Genomic DNA, 23547 nt, shown 5'->3' on the forward strand with positions numbered 1-23547 from the left:
AAAGCTGTTATGTTTTAGTTTAGTTTTTTTATTGATTGCTGAATAAAGTAGGATCAGTTTATTCTATCTCGTGAGATTTTTTTTTTTTTAAAGCCAAAAAACACAATCCACATTACCTCAATATCATTACGAAAAATATTAAGTACCGGCCGAATAAAAAACAATTAAGTTAATTAAATCACACGTTTAATTATGTACCGAATATCAAGCGATCGCTTTTAGATTAACATTCAATTATTTTAATGATAGTGCTTATTAGAACACAGAACTGCTTTATTATCTATGCCTCGAAGTGAAGACATTACGATCTATGACTAAGGAATGACGTCATTGTTCAAAGCCGACGGGTTGTATCCCCTGCTGCACTAGACCCCGAAATCCTTCTTTCTTTATGATATTGTATGGCTTAAAGACATCTGTTGTCGCTTTCGTACCTGGTAATACAAAGTGCTTTATCAGAGAGACTAAAAGTTTTCTTCCGCTTTGAATAAACTCGAACTATAAAGCACTTGATCTGCTTCACTTTTCACCGGTCGTCCTTTCTCGTATTACCTGGTAGCTATACGCTATTCGTCTACTTCGACATCCGTGTTTTCTCCTCCGATTGAAATATTCTCGTTCGTGAATATGACGTAATAGATTTCTCGGCAGAAACCGCAGTAGTTGCACACCGGTGCTCGTGGATAACTGCGTTTAAGAAGCTGTTGCTTGTAACGTATAGTCTCTTATCAAACAGGAAACTAAAATGATGCCCCTCTTATGGATAACTTAGAACTGTCAAAATCATGTGTTCTGTCTTAAAAATGTTCTCTTGTGACTTTGGGCGCAGTGCAACTGCAAAGCAAAATCAGCAGTCGCACTTTTCTTGTTGATTTCCGTGGAACTTAGTCCATGACATTCTCCACAATTCCCGCTATCCTCATTTGGAAGCTTTCCGAAGTCCCAACCAAATTTCAAACAACTTTCCACACTACATAAATGAGGAATTAGATTTCGCCATGTGAGACTATCGACACTCGAAACTGCAACGCTTTCAGTCATTGCTAATCACAACGGAAAACGATAAACTACGTTCCCTTGCACTAAATATTTACCATGAGTCGCGCCACAAGAGTTGTGCGGTCAACATCGAGTCGCAAGTTTGTTATATATCGTTAGGGGCTTGCACGTTCGGTAGACAAACTTTATTAGAATTTGCCTATTATATCAATAAATAACACAGCAATACACACACACACGCTACTAACTGTTTTTTGTTCTCCAACACATGGTGAATTGCACAAGTCGCTGCCTTCATATTTACGGCATAATGGCAACTCCATAGATTATAAAATCTTTGGTTTAAGATCTTTGGCTGATGTCAACAGAGAGCATCTTTGCCCAGAAGAATTACGCTGCTTCTGCTTGTGTCAAACGAAGCTTGTAAAAAATAAAGTGCCTACTATGAACGAAACAGAATTAGAGAGGCGTAAGTATTGTCTGGTTTTCTTGTCTCTTCCTCTTAATAAAGTTACGAGCGCACTAGAGACGCGGAAAGAGGCAATGAATTATTAGCGCCGGAATTGAAACTATTATCGGCTTCGCTGTTGTCACAAATATTTGACTGTTTTATCCCATGTCACGAATTACGAGGTGGTTGTGTTATGACCTGATAGCACAGTCTAAATTTCTGCGAATGTAATGAGCATAAATTACATTTATAGTCTTTGTTGTCAAAAATATTTGATTGTGTCATCCGAATGTGTTAAGATTTCTATGGTTGTTCTGTATTGGTGTGAAGATGTAACGTTACTTCTTCGTATCTTGCTGCGAAACACGTCGTTTGTCCACTTTTCTAATTCACTACGTTTTCAAGGGGCTCCCAAAACTGCATTTCGTAAACGGACTTCCGAATTTCGCTTGTTGTTGCACATGTAAACACTCCAATATCGCTTCTAGAAATGCGGTTCTAACATTTGGTTTTCCGCGCCAAAAATCTATTTCTGCTCCCATGTAAACGAAAATCCGTTTCTTAAGCGTGTTTGGTCTGTCAGATTTTGTGTCGTGTACTATGTCCGCTAATTTGGTGGGCGCTCGATACCAGTCGTCTGCGTTTGTGACGTCATAGTGGCGCGGCGTATTTGAAATGTATCATGTTTGGACAAGACGTGTTGGAGTACGCTGTGGCGCGCACAAATGTGGGATGTTTATCTTTCTAAATTATTCGTTAGTAGTATTAATGTTGTTGGACACCTTAAGCTCTGTTTAGTGAGTAGTTATGATTTTGGCAGTTATAGGCAATAGGTTCATTTCTGGGTATGGAATTGTTAGTGAGGTGCGTTTTCTTGTTAATTGTGGATATGACAGCAAAGTTGACGAGGTGGTACCTGCATGTTGCAGTGAGGGATGACATGTTGATCCTGATTAAATTCTTACAGTTACTCGTTTTAATTACGAAACCGAGCACGTCACGCGCTTACGTTTGTGGAGAAGCCCTGAGACTACTACGGAGAAGGGACTAGATCCGGCGTTGAAGTTGGGATAACATATGCCATTGTATCCGGTATTGTTGCTGGTTCGTTAAGTCTAGTTTTGCTGTTCGGGAATGGGCGGATGACGTAATGTTTTTGCTATCGCAATGTTGTGAGACATACGAATCGCTCGAGTTTACATGGTAAGTATGTTTTAATGGTTTATTTTATTGCAGCATGTGTAGTTCTTGTGATTGTACGTTTCTTGTATGTCGAAATTTGTGTTCTCGCAACATTTTGTGAATTGTTTGTTTGTGTTGTTGTTGGTTATTATTTTACAATGTGGATGGTAGGTATCGTGGAGTTTACCTACTTTCGTAGGGCTAAGTTTTGGATCTTAGTAGTATGAGATTGTTTTGGTTTCGTGGCACTGTGGACAGGTTGACTGATGTCGATACCGCCTTTCGTTGGTTTCGCGATTTTTCTGTCGAGTCGTTTGACTTCATTTAGTACGGTCTTGTTTAGGAATTTGTATAGATCAGGTTGAACTTTATAGCTCACCTGATGTTATCGATGTCGCCTTTGATTAGTTTTCGTGGTTTCCCGGTATGTGTATTGATCTTGGTTTTAATGTTTTTGTGGTGGTCATTATCTTTGTTGATGCATAAAGTTCAACTGGTGTTTTCGATACCAGTCACAATTTTTTAGCTTTTAAGTTTTTTCTTTCTTTGAAGTTAATGTTTGTTATGTGAATCTGCAGTTGTTGTATTAGACTTCAGTTTCACCCACTCAAAGCCCCCATTTTCCCACAGTACTCCCGTTAGCTTGAACATTTCTTATTAAGAATTTGCCCGGATCTGTACTTGACGAATTTGTTTTCGCCACGGAAAAGTTTAAGCTTATTGGCAACGATTTTGAAATAATTTTTGTTTCATCCTGGGGCTTTGTATGACATAATTTGTCAAAGTTGACTGGTGGTATCATATGTTCTGGTTTACCCATCTGGTGGACGTTCCAACAGTCCATTCGTCCAAGCATAAATTCTCAGCAAATACTCCTTCCATTAAAGACACCAAAGAAACAGAGCCAGAAACCCTGTGTGAAGAAGGGCAAACTGTGATGAGCACCCTACCTCCATCAGTTTTAAAGCAAGCACCAGCATAAGTATTTCCAAAAAGTGCTAAAATCATCAGAAACAATCACAATAACAACAACAAAAGCAGCAACAGCAGCTACATCAACAGCAGAGCCACCTCTGGTACCAGAAGCGGCAACAGAAACAATGGTAGCAGGACCAAATCCACCAAAACTAGTAAAAACATCAAGAACAGTTAGCACTAACAACAACAAATGCAGTAACAGCTCAACTGCAGAGCCAGCCCTAATACCAGCAGGAAAATCAACATCAAAAGCAACAGAATCATCATTAGCAACAGCAGAACCATACACAAAAGCAGAAGAATCAACTCAAACATTAGCAGAACCAGTACTGTCAACTAAAAAACTTCAGACAGCAGACGGAAGCCAGTGCCTCCATCCCATCTAAATGTTTTCAGTGGAAACCAGAACAAGGAGGAAGCCCACAAGAGAAACAGAGATATGACCTTATCTAAGTTGGTAAAACAGAGAAATCTACAAGGTATTTATAACTTTAAAATAATCCACCAGAATGTACAGGGCTTGAGCAAGAAATACGAACAATTAGACGTGTTTGTAAATGAAACTATTCTTGATGTGCTTGGTATTAGTGAACACTGGCTATCTGATGCCAAATTAGAACTTTTTAAACCTCTAAACATGGTACTAGCTAATAAGTTTTGCAGATCTACTATCAGAGGTGGGGGTGTGTCAACGTATGTAAAAAGCAATTTTGTAAATGTAAGTAAATATTCATTAGAAGGAACGATTGAATTATGTGCAGCACATATAAAGGTACCAAATGATGAAATTTATGTTACATGTTTATATAGACCGCCAGGTGGAAACTTAGAAAGTTTTCTTAACAAAGTTTTGTGACATGATAGAGAATGTTTTTATATCACACCTGAACAAGTTAGTAATTATAAGAGGTTTCAACATTAATGTATTAGCAGATAAGTTACTAGACTGTTCAAGAATGCTGTGCTTGCATATAATGTTAGATACCTGATAAACACTGCAACAAGGGAGACTGAAAAATGCCAGTCTGCAATAGATAACATAATCACTGGTATTCGTCTTTACGATCTTATATTTTCTGTTGTTATAAGTGCTTTGTCAGACCACCATGCAGTAGAACTAAGTGTGCACATAAAAAAGGTTCCTACACACAGTTGCTTACAGTCCAAAATATAACTCATTTGAATAATATGCTAAGGAATATGGATTGGAACAGTGTTCTAACGACACTTCACAGTTATGGCAAGTTCTCAAGTGAACTATTCTACATTCTTAAAAAAGCCTGCCCATTAATAAAAAAGAGAATTCACTCACACGCTGTAACCCGAAACTGGACATCAAGTTCAGTCACTGAGGCTAGAGAAAAACTAAGATGGTATGAGTATGCTATGTTAAATGACTTGAGAATAAAAAATGAAAAGAAGAGTTCAAAAAGTATCAGAAATACTATGTAGACCTCCGAATTTCATAAAAACAGAAACATTTTGAAAGTGTCATTCAGAGCTCAACTAATATCTCCAAAACATCATGGTCACTAGTAAATAGAGAAATAGGTAAATCTGGGAGACATACAACTGAAAATCACTTGCTGATAAACGGCACAATAGAAACTGATCACAGTAAGATATAGCAGATTTATTTAACAATTACTTTGCTTCTGTTGGCTCCAGCATAAACAATCAGCTTAAAAATCATAAATACAAATTCAGAGGAACACCAGTGTCAGGAAGTATATTTTTGATGCCAACAAGTAAAGAAGAAATAATTAAAATAGTGAGTATCTTAAAGAATTCCCATGCAGCAGGATATGATGGTCTTAGTCTGGACATTCTTAAGAAATGTATACATAAAATTGCATCACCTTTATCAACAGTTATCAACTCTCATATGGAAGATGGTCTTTTTCCAGATGAGTTGAAAATTGCTCGAGTTGTGCCTATTTTTAAAAAAGGAAACAGGAATCTAGTAGAAAACTTTCGACCCATTTCTGTTCTTCCACTAATATCCAAAATCTTTGGGAAAGTAATACACACAAGAATCTGGAACTTCCCGGTATGCGAAAAAAGTGATTTCTAAGGGGCAGCATGGGTTTGTCAAGGCATCATCCACCATTACAGTAGCATCCAACTTAATCGAAGGTGTCACTCAAGCAATAGATAATAAAGAACATGTATGTCGCATCTTCCTGGACTTACAAAAAGCATTTGACTGTGTTGATACGACCGTATTGCTGGATAAACTGTGGAACTATGGCATTCGAGGCACAGCCCATAATCTGATGAGGTCCTACTTGACAAAAAGGAAGCAGTTTGTGTCTATTAGCACTTCAGAGGGAGCATACAAATCAAACACCACTGACATAAATTTTGGTATTCCACAGGGGTCAATATTAGGACCACTTCTTTTTATTATTTATGTTAATGATATTCAGTCCATAGCAAACCATGCAACAGCTATCTTATATGCAGATGATACCACATTAATATGCTGCAATCCAAGCTACTCGCAGCTCGAAGTGGAATCCAATACTGCAGCAGGCTTAATTCTGCAGTATTTTAATGAAGACAAACTAAAATTAAACACAAATAAATCTGTCTATATTGAATTTGATCTTGGGGGGCAAAAAACCCGTGAAAACCAGATTTTAATGGGTGACAAATACATTAAAAAACAATACTTGACCAAATTTCATGGCCTGGCACTTGATGCAGAGTTAAATTGGTCTGATCATCTGAATGATATTTGCAAAAAGCTATGTACTACTACATATGTCCTAAGAAAACTGACACCTTTTTGTAACATCACCACTCTGAGGCAAATATATTTTGCACTATTTGAATCCTATCTAAGCTATGGGATAGAGGTATGGGGATCCAGCAGTAAAGGTAATATGAAAAGTGTACTTATCTTGCAAAAGAAGGCACTTAGAATTATGGGAAATAAATGTGCCAGGGAGTCCTGCAGAAATTTGTTTAAGGAATTTAAAACACTAACTGTTCATAACCTGTATGTGCTGAAGATTATCATTATGGCAGTAAACAGTAACAAAACACTTAATAAAGAAATACACGATCACAGAACTAGAGGTAGAGAGAGACCCCACATCATCTCTCATAGAACAACACTTTATGAGAAAAGCCTTCACTATGCAGGCATAAAACTACTGAATTGCTTCTATTCTAATGTCTCCAAATTGCCCATTACAAAACTAAAAATGAAATTAAAATTATGGCTCCTAAACAGTCCTGTCTATTCAGTAGATGAGTTTCTAGATTTAGTACACTCATATGATGGAAGACAATCTATCTAAAAATATATGTAATCTCAGGTCTTACACTGTGTCACAACCTGTAAATATTTGAATGTCAGATATGAATACTGTATCACAAACTGTAGATTCCTTAATCTAAGTATGGCAATGACAATTTTTTTTAATGTGTAGTCCATATATGTAACTCTGTTCTCTCAACTAAATTTAGAAAAAGTTGTGTAGATAAAAGTGCCAGCCAATAATATGTAACTCTATTAAGTAAGGCTCTGACTTACCCAGAAGACTGGAACAAAACACAGCCTTTTTTTGTAATCAGTTGATGTTGGATCAAAATAAAATAAAATTAAAAGCAACTGTTGTGCAGCAAAGAAGTAGTAGTAGTATTCCATAGATGAAGAGGTTATTCCTAAGCTTTATTAAACAGAAGAGAAGCATATACTAACATTGCTAGATGACGAGAGATTTCGGGATGGTGATATTTTCACACAGTTAATGAAAGGTGTGGCTGGAAGTAGTTACACACGAACATCTGGTCAGTTAAGGTAGGTGTCTGCTTTTAGATAAAAGTAACATGTATGTTTAAATTGGATGTAACTCATTATGTTGTATTTCAGGTAACACTGTTAAGAGTGATTTCCAAGACACCAACAAGCACAGTGGTATTAGTGGTATTAGCAGATTTGGATGTTCGGATTTTGTTTGTGATAAGATGGCTATTCTCTTTTACCGGAGACTGTCATCTTTAATAATACATTGTGGTGTTGATTCCACGCCACACAAAGAAGGCAAGCGTTTGGCTCTTGTAACGAGACAGCATTTTTAGTTAATGTGGTATTTTATCATGTTAAGTAAAATGCTACACTGTAGATTGCTTTATTGTATAGAATCTGTAGTAACAGTTCAAACTGCCAGTGTGTGAGAAAATTGCTTTTACAATATGCTGTCATAACAACCAGACCTGCAACAAGTGAGTGCTGCTTATATTTAAAATTTATGTAGTTTGGAGTATTGAAATTCATTTTTGTGATTGCTGAACTGTCTTCATGGTTTCATCCTATATCTACCATGATAGCTCCACTAACTTATTGTGTTTACACAGTGTCCATATTATGTTTACTTGTGATACAGGTTTGGTAATTGTTGCATTTTGTAATAAGCCCTTGTATCTATTATGGGAAATACAGTGTGTGGTAATTCCAGAACTAACCATGATATGGCAGAGGATGGAAATCACCAACAAGTGCTTCATTATCAAAAGCTTTAATGAAAATGGGAAGCACAATACAGTTGAACAACTTGTAAGGGCACACAGACACAAAGAAAAAGAGAGCAGAATCAGAGATTGTAACATCAAAGGTGAACGACACTTATCTACTGGTTGATACTAACCACAAATATGTATGGATGTTGTTTGCCATCTTTGTACTTTTTATTGACTGTGAAGAACTCTTACTTGCAGAGTGGATTATGCTAGTACTTTAGCCACCCTTGCCCACAATGTAAGTACAAACCAGTTAGAGGCCAAAAGGATCAACAAAAATAATTGGTTTTGTTCTTGCATTCAGTATCTGATTGTTAAACAGATATACTCTGTGAATGGTGGGAATTGTTCTGGAGATAGTCAAGTCATTAAGATTTATAGTAAAAAGCGCCCATGGAACATGAAACTGACTTGAGGTAAACATTTAACTTGATCATGGGCCTTAAATCTATGAAGCTATTACCTTCACATAGAGACCAGAGCCAACATAGTTAACAGCTCTGTGGAAAGCTCCTATACTGGCCATATGATAATGACATCTTACTTAAAATGGAAAAAACATCTCAGGTGATCTTCTGTCCATTAAAGATCCATGCAATACATATACAATCATTACTCAGAAACACAAAAGTTATTGTACAAGTTAAAAAGGCTAAATTCCCGGGGCTCTGGATAGACAACACACTCCAATAGAATATCCATAAAGATAAACCACTGTGTAAAATGAGTAGCATATGCTACAACTTCAGAGTTATCCTCGAAAGGGTGACTTGATTAGTATTAAAACTATGTACTTTGTGCTAGTTAACTCAGTCCTCCCATATGGCATTCATTTCTGGAGGTCGAAACATAAGAAAATACTTGTTACGCAAAAATGAATTGTCAAGATCATAATTAGAGTATCACCACATCTACGAAGCCAGTCTTTAAAGACTGGGTATATTACTTGACTCACACATATACATTGTAGAGACTGTTTCATTTATGAATAAGAATTTCCCTCTCTTTTAAACAGTGCTGTGCATGATGATCACACCCGTAATTATGGCAACCTTCATCTAACAAATCAGAGCCTAAGTAAATGCCATGACACTGTGAGGGGCAATGGAGGCATCCGATCCCACCCGTCTGCTTTAACCCATGACATAAGGGTTTTGTGGTGTGTGATGTCTTTATGACTTACTATTTTTGTTATAGGTCCTCTATCAGTTTTTGTGCACATGAGACTGGGGTGGATGAGAGGATGGTGTTAGATTGGTTTTCTTTTTGTAGGGAAGTTGTTCGGAGTACGTGAAGTGTAGGGGTAAGTTGGGTGGGGTGGGGCGGGGAGGGGGTGTGGTTGACATGGACGAATCACAGTTTGAAAAGAGGAAGGATGGGAGGGTTACGTCTCCGGTTGGCTTATGGGTGTTGTGGCTGTTATTTCAGGGGAATTCTGTTTTCAGGGTTTTTTGGAGGGGCATACTAAGAGGGAATTGGTGGGGTTAATTGAAAAGTATATAGAGGAGGGGTATACTGTAAGTGAGATGGTTTTTCATCATACAGGGTTTTGGTAAAGAGGGGTTATGATCATTTAGTTGTAAACCATAGTTTAGAGTTTAAAAATTGAGAAACTGGGGCATGTATTAGTACAATAGAGGAGTTTTGGGGGGCAGTTAAATCAGTCATAGGAAGGGAGGGGAAGAGGCATTCCTCTAACCTGGGGATTATTGTAATTTTTTTTTAGGGCAGCGAGTAAGATGTACGGGCCAAGGATGGTTAGCTGAGGGGGTTTGGTATGGGGGGGGGGGGGGGGGGGGTATGGAATGTTTGTGGATCTGGGTGGGTGGGTGGGTTGGGGGAGGGGATGATGACTATGGTGTAGAGGATCTTTTTTGCTGCAGCTGTTTTTAGTTGTAATGTGTGATAGTTTCGTTTATTTTGTAGTTTTTATTTGTTGGCAGTTTTTTTCCCATTTGGGGGGGGGGGGGGGGGGTTAGTAGGTTGTGGATAGTTTGGGAGTTTTTTATTTGTGTGTGTGTGTGTGTGTGTGTGTGTGTGTGTGTGTGTGTGTGTGTGTGTGTGTGGTGCTGGAATTTGTTGGTGGTAAGTAGTCTTTTTTTTGTTATTGTTCACGAGTTGTGATGTTTTGTGGTGGTTTTAAGGTGTTGTGGGTTTGGTTTTATTTGTTGCAGTTGTAGGTGTTTTTTTGTAGTATCGTCAGCTGTGGTTAACCTGTCTAGGTAAAGGAAAATGTTTGGTTCCAATTTTTGTCGCAATAAGTGTGTGTGTTTTGGTATCGCCAGCAGTGGTTGACGTATGTAGATTAAGGGAAGTGTCAGGTTCCAATTTTTGTTGTTTTAGGTGTTGGTTTTGTGGAATCGATAGTTCTGGTTGAGTTATATAGGTCAAGGGAAGTGTGCATTTCCAATTTTTGTAGTTGTAGATTTTTTTGTGGTATTGGCACTTATGGTTGAGCTATATAGGTGAAGGGAAGTGACAGATTCCTGTGGATTTTGTGGGTGTAGCCGAATATGGGGAGTTTGTGGTGTTTTTCATCATGTTGTGTGGTTTGGGGTCAAGGTGTACATCTTTGTGTTTATATTTAGCTTGTCCCCACCCTAAAACCCCCAATTTCCTGTGCTTGTCCTGTTAGTTTGATTATATTTCTGGAGGGATGTTGTATTTACATGTATTTTCATGTTTGTTGCCATATTTATGTAGTGATGTAATAGGTGCCATATTGGAGACATTGTGAATGAATGGTCATTTCTGCCACATTGATGACGTCATGGGTCAAAGCAGACGGGCAGAATTGGACGTTTCTGTAATCCCGAGTGTGACACACACATAGGTAGCATACTTCATAATAAATTATCTTGCTCAGTCAAAAGCGGTAAATATTCAGGGAGAATGTTATAGATATAATGATCCAGCATTCCAGTATAATGCTCCAGTGCCGTTTTCATTCTGTAGGTGACTTTATGTAGACCAGCTTATGTCCTGTGTAACTTTAATTTTGTCCAAAACATATTAACCATGAATGTGCTGTTTGTTCAATAGCAATTACTATGCTGATTACAAAAGTATTTTAAAGTAGAAATTGCTGCATAGGAACTATTGTAATGCAAATCTATGTGTATTCTGTCGTTTACCTTACATATGTATCTAGGAATCTTTGTGACTAATAAGTTTATGCTCTTTTAGCTATGTATTGCTATAGCTTGTATTCCATATCACGAACATGATTTTGTGGACAAATAAATAAAAAACATAAATAAGTTCTGTTTTGTAGTACAAATGGCTTACAAAAGGAGTGAAAAGTCCATTTTCGTTTAGTGCCAGAATTACTGTGCACATTTTTACGGTTTCATACAGTTGCAGTGGAAGTTTATCATTGGGTACTCACACAATTTGAACTGATCGGTGAATGTATTGCAGAATGTTTCTCACTTATTGCAGGTTCTGTCTATGAAAGCAGTAGATCTCATATACCACTGTAGCTTAAGTTTGAGGATAAGGCACCTTTTTAGCAGAAAGATGAATTTGTTACAGCAACCTAATTTAAATGACAGTTTAGCGAGTGTCCTCATTTTTAGTGTATAAAAAAACAAGTCTAAGCATTCAGTTGCTCTGTGAAAGGAGTGAGGGTTGTTGCCATAATGATTTAAAAATGATTTTCATAAATTGGTATCAGATAGCAGGTTACAAAAATAAATGGAAATAAAAGTACCTTTCTCAACACAAAAAAGTGTTGCTAGCTGTTGCAATAGAGCTTTTGTTATACTAGATACAGTGTGTTCTGGTGCTTTTGTTACCCAGTTATTGTGAAATTGGTAAGATCTTGGGAATCTCGTTAATTTCAGTCCTACTGATGGAAATTAGTAATGCATTAGTTATGAAATCATACAGGTAAAAGGCAGTACCAATTTGGAATAATTATGTATATTAAAATTACGTAGTATGCATAACATTATAGCAGTGTTTCATCGGCTCACTGGAGAAATCTGTAATGACATCTGAGTCTTTTTATAAAGAGTCTCATTACCGGTTATAAGTGTGACATCAGTACAGTGCTAATTTCTGTCAACTGTGTTACAGAATATCAGAAGAATTTGAAACAGACAGGCAGTGGGAGTAGCAACTGCTAGAGAATATACAGGCAAGGCATGCAGAAGAGACAGAACGGCTGGTGACTATTTCCTTATGTGCCCTTCAGTCTCTGTGGAAGGAACAACCGACCCAATTTCATGCCTTACCTATGCTCCTCACAGTTCTTTCCCCAACCTGGCTTTTTTGCACCAACATTCCCTACTCTGGCTTCATCTCATTCCCTGGCAGTGTGCAGGTCCCTATCAACACCAGTTCCCAATCAGAAATATTGGCCACGTAATCATGTTGTAATATGAAACATGATAATAAATAAAGTACTTACTGAAAAAACTTCTCTTTTATTTGGTAACTGCCCCAAATTTGATCAGATTTACAGATCGTTATACTATATTACTCAAAGAGTGTACAAAATATGTGATGGCCAGATACAGTCTGAAGACATTGTATGAGTGTTGCAGGATATGTTGTGCTGAGAAGTAATTGTTGAGAAAAAAAAAAATTCCAATACATTGCACCACGTCTGAGCTAATTAGCATTGAAGTCAATCAGGCTGTTGTGTGAACAAGTCAGGTGACCCTCCCTAAGGAGAGTGTGGCCAAATGTGTATTTTGTTTCAGAGATACAAAAATTGGTCATGGGACGATAGTAAGATTCGAACCTAAGCCAAAGGCTGAGCAGTCTCGTGTGCTATTGTCTGTACTATGAGAACAACTGACACTAATTGTATCTAATGGGACACTTGTATATGTGCACCGAACGGCCTGATTGGCTAACTTCAATGCTAATTAAGTCTGAAATGGTGCAACATGTCATTTTTCTAACAGTCATTTCTCAGCACGCCATATCCTTATAAATTTTTCAGATTGTTTCTGACACTCTGTATGTTAGAGCTTCATATTGGGTGTTGTCTAACTAACGGCAGTTGAATTTTAAGCAGTACTACATAAGGTTTATTACCCAATGCTCTAGTAAGTAAGTGCTTTATGATAAGCTAAAACCTTAATCAAAGTCTTCTTAATGAAAAGTTGTAAGAACACTATGTTCTCTTATCACTTCAGCAAGTAGTTTCACTGGGCCCACATTATTGAGCCAGTTCTTTCAAAACTGTATTTGTGTTGTAATGGCATTGTGGAGAACACAACAGGCAGAAACAAGCTGATGCACAAATCCATAGTTCGTGTGTATAAGTTAAGGAAGACACATCCAGCAAACTTTGACAGCCAAAACATTTTCCACAGCCATTCTAGTGCAGCTCAGGTAAACACTGAAACTTCCTTCTTCAACTGAAACATTACTCCCCAAAGTTTTATCAGCCAAAATAGGTGTTAGGAGTCAAGCTCCATTTACAAGTGGGAACTTTGGCATGACAGTGCCATTGATTGTGCCTGGTGCCAAAGAAATTTGTTAGTAGGGGTTACTACAGTGTTCTAGATTCAGTCTTTTAAGTACCTTAACTCAGCAATAACTTTCAATGTAATTGAAATTATGTGCTTACATTTGAAACAGAGCTATTTGGCATATATTGACTAATTATTGTAGCACATTTTTATTACGTTACTTCCAATTGGAATATGCATAACATTGGCATGCGCGCGCGCGCACGCGCGCGCGCAGCGCGCGCGCACACACACACACACACACACACACACACACACACACACACACACACACACAGAGAGAGAGAGAGAGAGAGAGAGAGAGAGAGAGAGAGAGAGAGAGAGAGAGAGAGATGTCACTAGAAATTCATTTCCTTGTATGATAATGACACTTATATGCAGATATTTTTTAAAATAAAGTCTCAAGATGTGCTTTGAGCAGCTACATTTTTCACAATTAGCCTACCCTGAAGAATATCTAATAACAGTTTCTTGCTTATGTGGAATTGTTTCTACATTTGATGTAAGATAATTCACGAGTTAATATTTATGTATATTTTTGACGATGTGTTATACACTGATGAGCCAAAACATTATGGTCAGCTGCTTAATAGCTTGTTTGTCCATCTTTGGAACAAAACACGTCAATGGTTCTGCACATCAGGGACCCGAGACTTCGTTGGTAGATTTGTGGAGGTATGCCTCATTAGATGTCTGAGTACCGGTCATGTAATTTACGTAAATAATGGGCCACTGATTTGCGTACACGGTGACGGCACTCGATAGTGACCAGGTGGGTTTTACATTGGGTGAATTTGGTCACTGAGGCATCAATGTGAGTTCACTATAATGCTCCTCAAACCACTGGGAAAAAGGGTTTCTGGATCTGAGATAAGCACAGTTTTATTGCTGAAAGACATCACCATTGGGAAGACATCAAGCATGAAGGGATGCAGGTGGTTCACAACTGTCAGTGTGTCTTCAATTACTACCACAGGCCCCATGCAAGTGTACAATAATGTCTCCCATAGCATAATAATATTGCTTCCATCAGCCTGCATCCATGGCACACTGCACGTTTCAAGCTGCCATTCACCTTGATGACTGGGTTTGTAGAGACAATCATTGACCTAGTGTAACAAAAATGAGTCATCCAAAGAACCAACCTGTTTCCATTGATCAACGGTCAAATCCAGATGGACCTGTCGTAATTGACAATGTCATTGGGTCAACATGTGAAGTAGAGCCCCATGTTCAACAGTGAGATGAATGGTGTACTCCAAAACACTTGTGTGTGCACCAGTATTCTGCTCTTTTGGCAGAGATGCCGTAGATCACCATCTATCTTACTTTACAGAGCAGACAAGTCTCCAAATCCCACATTTTGTGAAGAATCAAGAGCTCCAACCATTTAGCACCTATTGGTAGTCTTACTGTCCTTCTGCCTCTTCCTGTAGATGCTCACAACAATAGCACACGAACATTTTACCAGCTTCATCATATCTGAGACATTCATTCACTAACTTTGTGTTATAATAACCTGCCCTTTGTCAAGGTTGCTTATCAAGGTTGCTTATCTCAATGGATTTCCCCATTTGCAGCACATGTCTTCACTAGGGTGCTCTCCTGTCCGTGTCTGCCCAACTTACGTATTTTCGTTACCGCAACACTGCCAGGTGGTATGTTACGGTGGACAGTGGTCGTAATGTTTTGGCATATCAGTGTAAGTAAATCTTGTCACTTTACTGGACAAATATTATAGCCATTCACAAGGGAGTAAAACTGTGGATCTGAAATTTAGACACTATGGAAATCTCACTTATGGCTGTATCAACTAGACAGAACTATATCTTAAATTTGGCATCAGCCTGCTTGCCATTTTATATAGTTCTGAATTAGTCAATACTGATGTCTCGTTTGTGTATCTGATATGGCAGATTTTAATGTTTCTAGAACTGTCCAAAGAAAATCTTTCTTTTAGCTAATTTTAGTATCGCTTTGTGTATCTGACAAAATATATATGTACCAATAATGGCAGTCAGCAACTGCCTGAGTTACAATGGATGTCCAGCATTTTCTGTTGAATTCTGCATATTCCTCCTGCAGAGTTAACGCAGCAATGTGTGTGCCGTGTATTGTTTCTACGATCTGTGAGAATCCAATATGATAGAGAACTTGTTGCTAATTTTCTCTTCTTCCTCAGTGTCTGGTATTTTTATAAATTTCATCAGAAATACAGTGTTCACTGCATTAACAAAAGAATACAGGTATTTGTGCACAGAGCTTTTATGCACACCTAACTGATTGACAGTTACTCTGTATTCTGCACCGCTTGCTAATTTATAAATGGCTATTGCCATTTCTTCTCTAGTGCAGTGGCTCACAAATAAATACTGTGGTTGGTAATAATACACAGTTTATGGAATGTCTCTTTCCTCTTGCCATTAGTATTCATTAAAATGCTGGAGTGCAGTACCATTCCATCAGTTTTCACTAGACTATTTCTTTCACAAAGTGAGCGATCTTGGGTGGTGCAAAAGACCAGCTTTGGATGGAATAAATTTGATAGATATGATTCACATATGTCACTTCTTAAATAACTCCCTCCTCCATATGATTTCACTCACGTGTGTTAGATATTCATATTCCGCCTCTATGAGAAACATCACAAATACACCAGTTAAATTGTTTACCTATACTGAAGCTGCTGACTAGAGTTTTAACTGCACAAGCTGTTTGTCTTAGGCCGTCTGTGTAAAATAAATAATATTTGGAAAACCAATGTTCAGAATCAGAACTGGACATATTTGTCACACCTGCAACAAGCTTATTTTTTTGTCCGTCAGTTGCTGTTTTTATCTTGAAAGTTTCAGTTTCAGGCAATGTTGCCAATCCTTAGATCATGTCTTATAGTTACGGAGTAATTGTCATAATGGAATTATTACTTCACTGTCATATATTCGACAGTGAACTGTGAATTACAGTGAATTGAAAGTTCCAGTATGACAGGTTGCTCTGTAACTATGACATATGATCAAAAGATGAGTGACATTTCCCAATGCCAGTAATTTGGAAATAAGAAACTGGATCAGCAAAACCAGTTCACGCCATGTAAAAGACAATTCAGGATAAACTGTTTCCGAAATTTAGTTTGCATTCTCTGGAAGTTGGGTTGCACATAAACAACATAGAACCAGCAGCAGAGACATCCCCTTTTGTTTCCATCATACCTCTTGGTGAGTGCTGAGAACATTGCTCCACAAAACACGTAAGTACGCCATTGGCCTTGGTCTAGACACTTATCCAAAGAATGGATTTAATCTGTATTTATTTCAGTTGTTAAGAAATGATAAGTTAATATCCCAAGGTTCTAATGCGCAACACCTCCAACAATATGTAAAACTCCAGAAATTTAAAATGTCTTTCTAAACCACATTTTCTTTATAACAAACTGACTGGGATGAGTTTCTGAAACAACTGAGGAACAGAGATGATACCTTAGAAATTTTATATCATTTCCAATAAGATAATTGAAAACAATTATTTTAACATATCGTGTTGTTGTTTTTTTTTGTTTTTTTTTTTTTTTTTTTTTTTTTTTTTTTTTTTTTGTGATTAATACATTTTCTCCTTATTGTTGGCACAGAAGTTTTGAGATACTTAAAATTCCTGATGGATGCTCAAAAATATTAGGTTCTTTAATTTCACAATTTCTTAACATTAGTACTAAAAGTTGCAGTTGTTTGTGTCAACAGTTGCCACACTAGTTCCACACTTTCAAATGATTATCCTTAAAATAAAAAAGATATAGGCACAATGTAGCATGTGCATGATACAAAATAAAGTTTCACATCTTACATTTTCCAGTCAAGCACGTACAAAAACAATCTCTCACAGCTCACTAATAACAAGGATTCCATGCACATCAAAGAGATTCTTTCACGTAACAAAATTGTAGTGTCTAAGACTTCAAATGCGAATAAAATTTCATAAGTAAATTTCAAAATAAATCCACTATATGAAAAATAATGAAGTTATTTGAATAATGAAATTACTAATATTATGGATTGTATTGTTTGATAAAGTTATGAAGGGCATCGGTTAATCCTTTCCTTCACTGTATCAGCATGCACTATATACGTGTAATGAAAGATGCACTATTGATCAGTTTCATTAGAAAGTGAAATTTTGAACTCTGTTTACAATCAGTAAATGTCCCCTTACAGCAAAACTCGAAGAATGTAGTAACAGTGAGTGTAAGGTGAATTTTAGATTTATTAATAACCTGTGAATACTAGGTCCTTTTTCGCTTCTTTTAGAGGACTGTAGTAGATATGATGGGATGTATACACACTTTTCTTATCATGCTTTACTAATGATGTATTTTAATCTTGCATAAAAAGCTTTTCATATTATTTTTTCGTATTGTTGTCACTTCTTGCATCTGTGAGTTGACTAACCTAACTGATGTCCAAATTTCCTCAGTAACGGTGAAATATAGGCCTCTCCTCCTTTCTTGTGGATTGAATTCATAACCTGATAGTTCATTAACAGAGACCATACTACTGATATGAACTTGAAGAGTTTGCATATTTATTGCGTCCAGAACACATCACGATGGTCAGCTTCTTATAGCATCTTTGGATATAGTTTACACAACACATGTTGTCAACTATACGTAGCAGACATTCACAATGATAATATACTTCAAGAACATTTTGTAACAGTCTCATGGCCCTTCTCTTTACACACATTGGGCCCCTCACGAATCATAGTTTGAAAGAAAAGTATCAATTATGAGTGGTTCTCAAAGTGAAACACAATGAAGATGACGGAATTATCAAATGCAAATTGGCTAATACAGTTTATGTGTATATGTAAATTCATGAAGACGAGTAAATAAATAGTGTTACAAAACAAATTAACTGTGGATTTTGACTTGTAGTAGTGATAAGATGTTAACCTGGTGGGAACTAGACACAGATTTGCATGCTAATATTGTCTTGTGTTGATGACTGAACGCTGACTGTGATCGATACAAGGCACAAGTTGTCAGAAATATTGGCTCGTGGTTCTATATAGAAACAAGTGTATAAATAACTAGTTAAATCTATAAATACATATTGCTGGATAATGAGATAAAGGTCAGAATTAATGGTGATTGAATCTAGTAAACTAAGTGGTAATATGGCTTAACTGTGTGTAAAATTAACAGTGAGATGGACTGTTTTGTTAATACCAAGTATGCCTCTGTGAGGATTTGTGTCATGTAAGTTTCACAGTTTTTTAAGATGCTCCACCACCACCACCACCACCACCACATCACATACTCCAGTCAGCATGTGACTTCAACCTAAAATGCTATCAGCACTTCGATGGCAGGGTGACATAGATGGTAACTTGACTGTTATATTTTATGTGCAGTGTAGGTTATTTGATTATCGGCGTTATCTTGGGATTTTGAACACTCAGTGACCACAATCTGTCAATCAGCATTTGTCTTCTATGCCTATCGACAGGGCACAGTATACAGAGTTTTCAGTGCTATTGCAGACAACATGATCTCAACTCCTCTGGGTGAGGACTACCTTCTAGGTTTTTAAAAAGACATTGAATGTAGCATTTTCCCATACGTGTTATAAACATAACAGATACACATGACAGAGACTTTAGTCATCAGTAATAGTGGTTGTGAGGTGAAGAATGTTCAGAATGCATTTTCTCCTGGGAAGGAAGTTCCTTGAAGATTTTTTGACATAGAGCAGAAATGAGAAAATCTGAGGGCACGAGATGATGTGAAGAAGGCAGGTGCGGAATGACTTCCCAACCCAACTCCTGTATAGTGTTTTTTACCAGTCTAGCAGAATGCGAGCGGGTGTTGTTGTGGAGTAGCATCACTTCGTGCATTCTTGCTCCTTGTCGTTCTTGGACTGCATGTGCAAGTCATCTCAGTTGTTGATAAATATCAGCAGTGATAGCCACACCTCAGGGAAGAAAGTCATGGTACTCGACATCATCACTGTTTCACCAGATGCATAACATTGCCTTCTGTGGGTAAGTGCAGGTGCTTCTACAGGGAGTTGCTGCTTTGTTTGATCTCATCCCTTCCTTTCTTTTCATTATGGAAGCATAAAGACACCATTTCTCATCATCAGTAATGGTACAGGATAGGAATGGTCGGTATTGTTCACAGTCCAATTGGTGATGAGCAATCGAAGAGCACATATGGCCACTTGCTGATTTTTGTGATTCTTGCTTTGAGCATAAAGTACCCAGGAAGACAATTTTCGAACCTTCCCATTTCATACAAATGTCACATAGTGGTGGAATGATCACATTTCATCATATTTCCCCGTTCTCAAGTACACTGGCATGAATAGTGGTGGATTAATGTGTGTAAATGACCTTCTTCGTATCCTGAAGGTCTTCCTGAACATGGAGAGTCACTAAAGTTAAAATCACCATCTTTAAAATGAGAAAACCATTTTCTTACCATGCTCTGTCCATTGGCAAATGTTTCTAGTTGCCTCTGTTGTTACCACACCTCTGTTGAAGTCAAAAATAAGAATACATCAGAATGTTCAGGTTTCTCCACTTGGCACTCCCATGTTGTAGCATCCATAGCTCCACTCACTATCTCCCAATGACAAAATGGATGTTACACAACTGTATTTGGTTTAATGAAGGATACAAACAGCCAACTGATTACATAAATTTTATTCCTGTGACCTGGTTTTGATATCAACCAAGGGGTATCTTTATAAGAATAAGTTAATTACATATATTCACATTGCCTGGAGATATATTAAAACTGTGTGAACTAAAGTGCTAAAGTAAAATAATTTGAAATTGTCTTGGAGATCCATCATTAAAAAGGCCTTCTAAGGTAGGCAGCACATTCCTACGTTCTAGCACAACTCGTACACACATAACCATTGAATCTGCCCACTGAGACTGCACTGTGAGCAACTGTGGATGTTGGGAGAAACAATCTGGGTTGTGGGGGTAAGGAGGAGGCTGGGGTGGGAAGAGGGAGAGGTAGGAGGGTAGGGGTGGGTGGTGGTAAAGTGCTGCTTGTGAGAACTTACAGGGACGTGATGAAAACAGGGTAGGACTGCTAAGTGCAGTCAGGAGATTGGACAGAGGGGGGGGGGGGGGGGAGGACAGCATAAAAGGAGAGAAGTAAAAAGACTGGGTGTGCTTGTGTAATAGAGGGCTGTGTAGTGCTGGAGGGGGGACAGAGAGGGGGATAGGAGGTTGAAGGACAAAGATTAAGGAAGGTCAAGGCTAGGAGGGTTACGGGAACATAGGATATATTGCAGGGAGAGTTGCCAGCTGCGCAATTCAGAAAAGTGGGTGTTGCTGGGAAGAATCCCGATGGTGTGCAGTTTAGTGTTCCCATCAGTTGGGCGATCCAGCTGTTTCTCGGCCACGGTCTGTCAGTGGCCACTCATACGACAGACAGCTTGTTGGTTGTCATGCCCACATAGAATGCCGTACGGTGGTTGCAGCCTAGCTTGTAGATCACATGACTTGTTTCACAGGTAGCCCTGCCTTTGATGGGATAGATGGTGCTTGTGACAGAAACAGAGTAAGTGGTGGTGGGAGGATGTATAAGACAGGTATCTAGGTCTGTCACAGGGATATGAACGATGAGGTAAGAGGTGGAGTAGGGATGGATGATGCTATTGTATAGATTTTGTGGGTGGCAGAATACCACCGTGCGAGGGCTGGGAAGGATAGTGAATAGGATATCCCTCATTTCAGGGCATGATGGCAGGTAGTTGAAACTCTGGCAGGGAATGTGATCCAATTGCTCCAGTCCCAGGTGGTACTGAGTCATGAGGGGAATGTTTCCCTATGGCCAGATATGGGGATTATGGGAGGTGGTGGGTGACTCAAGAGATAAGGCACAGGAGATCTGTTTCTGTGCAGGGTTGGGAGGGTAATATTGATCTGTGAAGGTCTCAGTGAGACCCTCATTATATTCGAGAGGGACTGCTCACCACTACAGACGCAACCGCCACAGTTGGCTAGGCTTTATTGCAGGGACTTATTCGTACGGAATGAGTGACAGCTGTAGAATTGGTTGTGCTGGTGGTTGGTAGGTTTCATATGGATGGAAGTACTGATGCAGCCATCTTTGAGGTGGAGGTTAACAGCGAGGAAGGTGGCTTTCTGGATTGAGGAGGACCAGGTGAAGTCAATGGGGGAGAAGGTGCTCAGGTTCTGGAGGAATGTAGATAGGGTGTTTTCATGCTTGATCCATATCATAAAGATGCTGTCAGTGAATCTGAACCAGGTAGGGGTTTGGGATTCTGGGTACATACGAATAATTTCTCTAGATGGCCCATGAGAGGCTGGCACAGGATGGTGCTATGCCGGTGTCTATTGGTGTACCCCGGATTTGTTTGTAGCTGAGGCCTTCAAAGGGGAAGTAATTGTGGGTGATGGTATAGTTGGTTGTGGTGCTCAGATAGGTGATTGTAGATTTGGATCAGTTGGCTGTTCGGAAAGGTAGTGTTCAATAGCAGCAAAGCCATGGACATTAGGGATGTTAGTGTAAAAGGAGGTGGCATCAATAGTGACGAGCAGAGCTCCGTGTCTTAAAGAAACAGGAACAATATTGTAAGTAGCAGTATGTCATTTTCGTAATACAGGGTGTTTGAAGAAGAACTCTCTAGTTTTAATGTGTCCTATAATCTGTACAAAGTGACATACACTGTTCTAGTTTGTGGTGTTTGTTTCCTCAACTTCCAAGTTTGGCTCCCATGTGGTTGGCAGGTCTGCTTCAACTTGAGATGGCACCAGTGCTGTTTATTTTCCTCTGCTCCCTCAGTTCCTTGCGTGCAGTGCAGTGCAGTGCAGTGCAACTCAGCAACAATGTATACTCTGCAACAGAAAGTGCAGTGTGTTATTTGGCTTGTGAAAACTGAGTCAGTTATAACAGTGAAACATAATTTTAGCCATCAGTATGGTGGTGAACCACCTTCAGAAAAAATTACCCGTCATTGGCTAAAATCTTTCAAGGAAACCGGTAGTGTTTTAAAAGCAAAATCACCAGGTAGACCAAGAACTTCTGAAGATGTTGTTGAACAGATTCGTGTTTCGTGTGTTCAGAGCCCGAAGAAGTCATTGGCCAGACGTGATCTCTAATCAGGAGTGCCTAAAGGAACTGTGTATGATGTTGTGTGTAGAAGACTTAAATTGCATGCCTACAAATTGCAACTGTTATGTGAAATAAAACCTACTCAGAAAATCGAGAGGTATGAGTTTGCTGTTGACTTTCTACACAGAATTGATGATGTGAAGATCAGAGACATCAGTCATTTACGTGAAAGAATCGTCATGGTGGTTGGGACAGTTACACCTGAAATGTTGGTGAATACTTGGCGACAAAGTGGCATATCGTCTTGATGTGTGCAGGGCAACAAATGGATTCCATGTTGACGTCTACTAACATTAAACAAAACGAAGAAATTATCTTTCGTGATATGTACTCATTGATGTAATTTTTCATTAATTTCCCCATTAAATTTATACTTAAAACTAGGGAGTTCTTTTTCAAACACCCTGTGGTGTTGTCATTATTCTATCCTAGATTTTTCATTGCTTGGTTTTAGTGTTGACTTTAGAAGATAACCTCAACTTATTTGACATGAGCACTTTGTTTTTATTATACCTCCAGCCAATGTGAATCTATGTAACTGCAACTTATTCTGATGACGGTATCCTTTGTTGGTATCGAAACCAGATCAATGCAATAAAATTTCTGCAACTGGTTGGCCATTTTATCCTTCATTAATATATATAACAAAAATCTCAGAAAGTTCATGACCAGTTTACTTGAAAGAATTACATGATGATAAACATTAATACAGGTATAAGCTATATTATTTTTAAACAAGTGTGTTCAGCTTTTCTTTTAAAACTGACTTT

At 38.3% G+C, this 23547-nt stretch overlaps 1 protein-coding gene across 1 annotated transcript in view; it reads left to right on the forward strand.

The window, feature by feature from the left end:
* The first annotated feature begins 1095 nt into the window (after window positions 1-1095).
* LOC124718737 (DNA topoisomerase 2-binding protein 1-like) overlaps window positions 1096-23547 on the forward strand; it is a 95451-nt gene continuing 72999 nt past the window's right edge. Inside the window, exons 1-2 of the mRNA XM_047244353.1 lie at window positions 1096-1153; window positions 1223-1468. Of these exons, the coding sequence (XP_047100309.1) occupies window positions 1096-1153; window positions 1223-1468 (304 nt within the window). The remainder of the gene's footprint in view (window positions 1154-1222; window positions 1469-23547) is intronic.

The sequence above is a fragment of the Schistocerca piceifrons genome, chromosome 10 (assembly GCF_021461385.2).
Source record: "Schistocerca piceifrons isolate TAMUIC-IGC-003096 chromosome 10, iqSchPice1.1, whole genome shotgun sequence".
NCBI classification, from domain to species: domain Eukaryota; kingdom Metazoa; phylum Arthropoda; class Insecta; order Orthoptera; family Acrididae; genus Schistocerca; species Schistocerca piceifrons.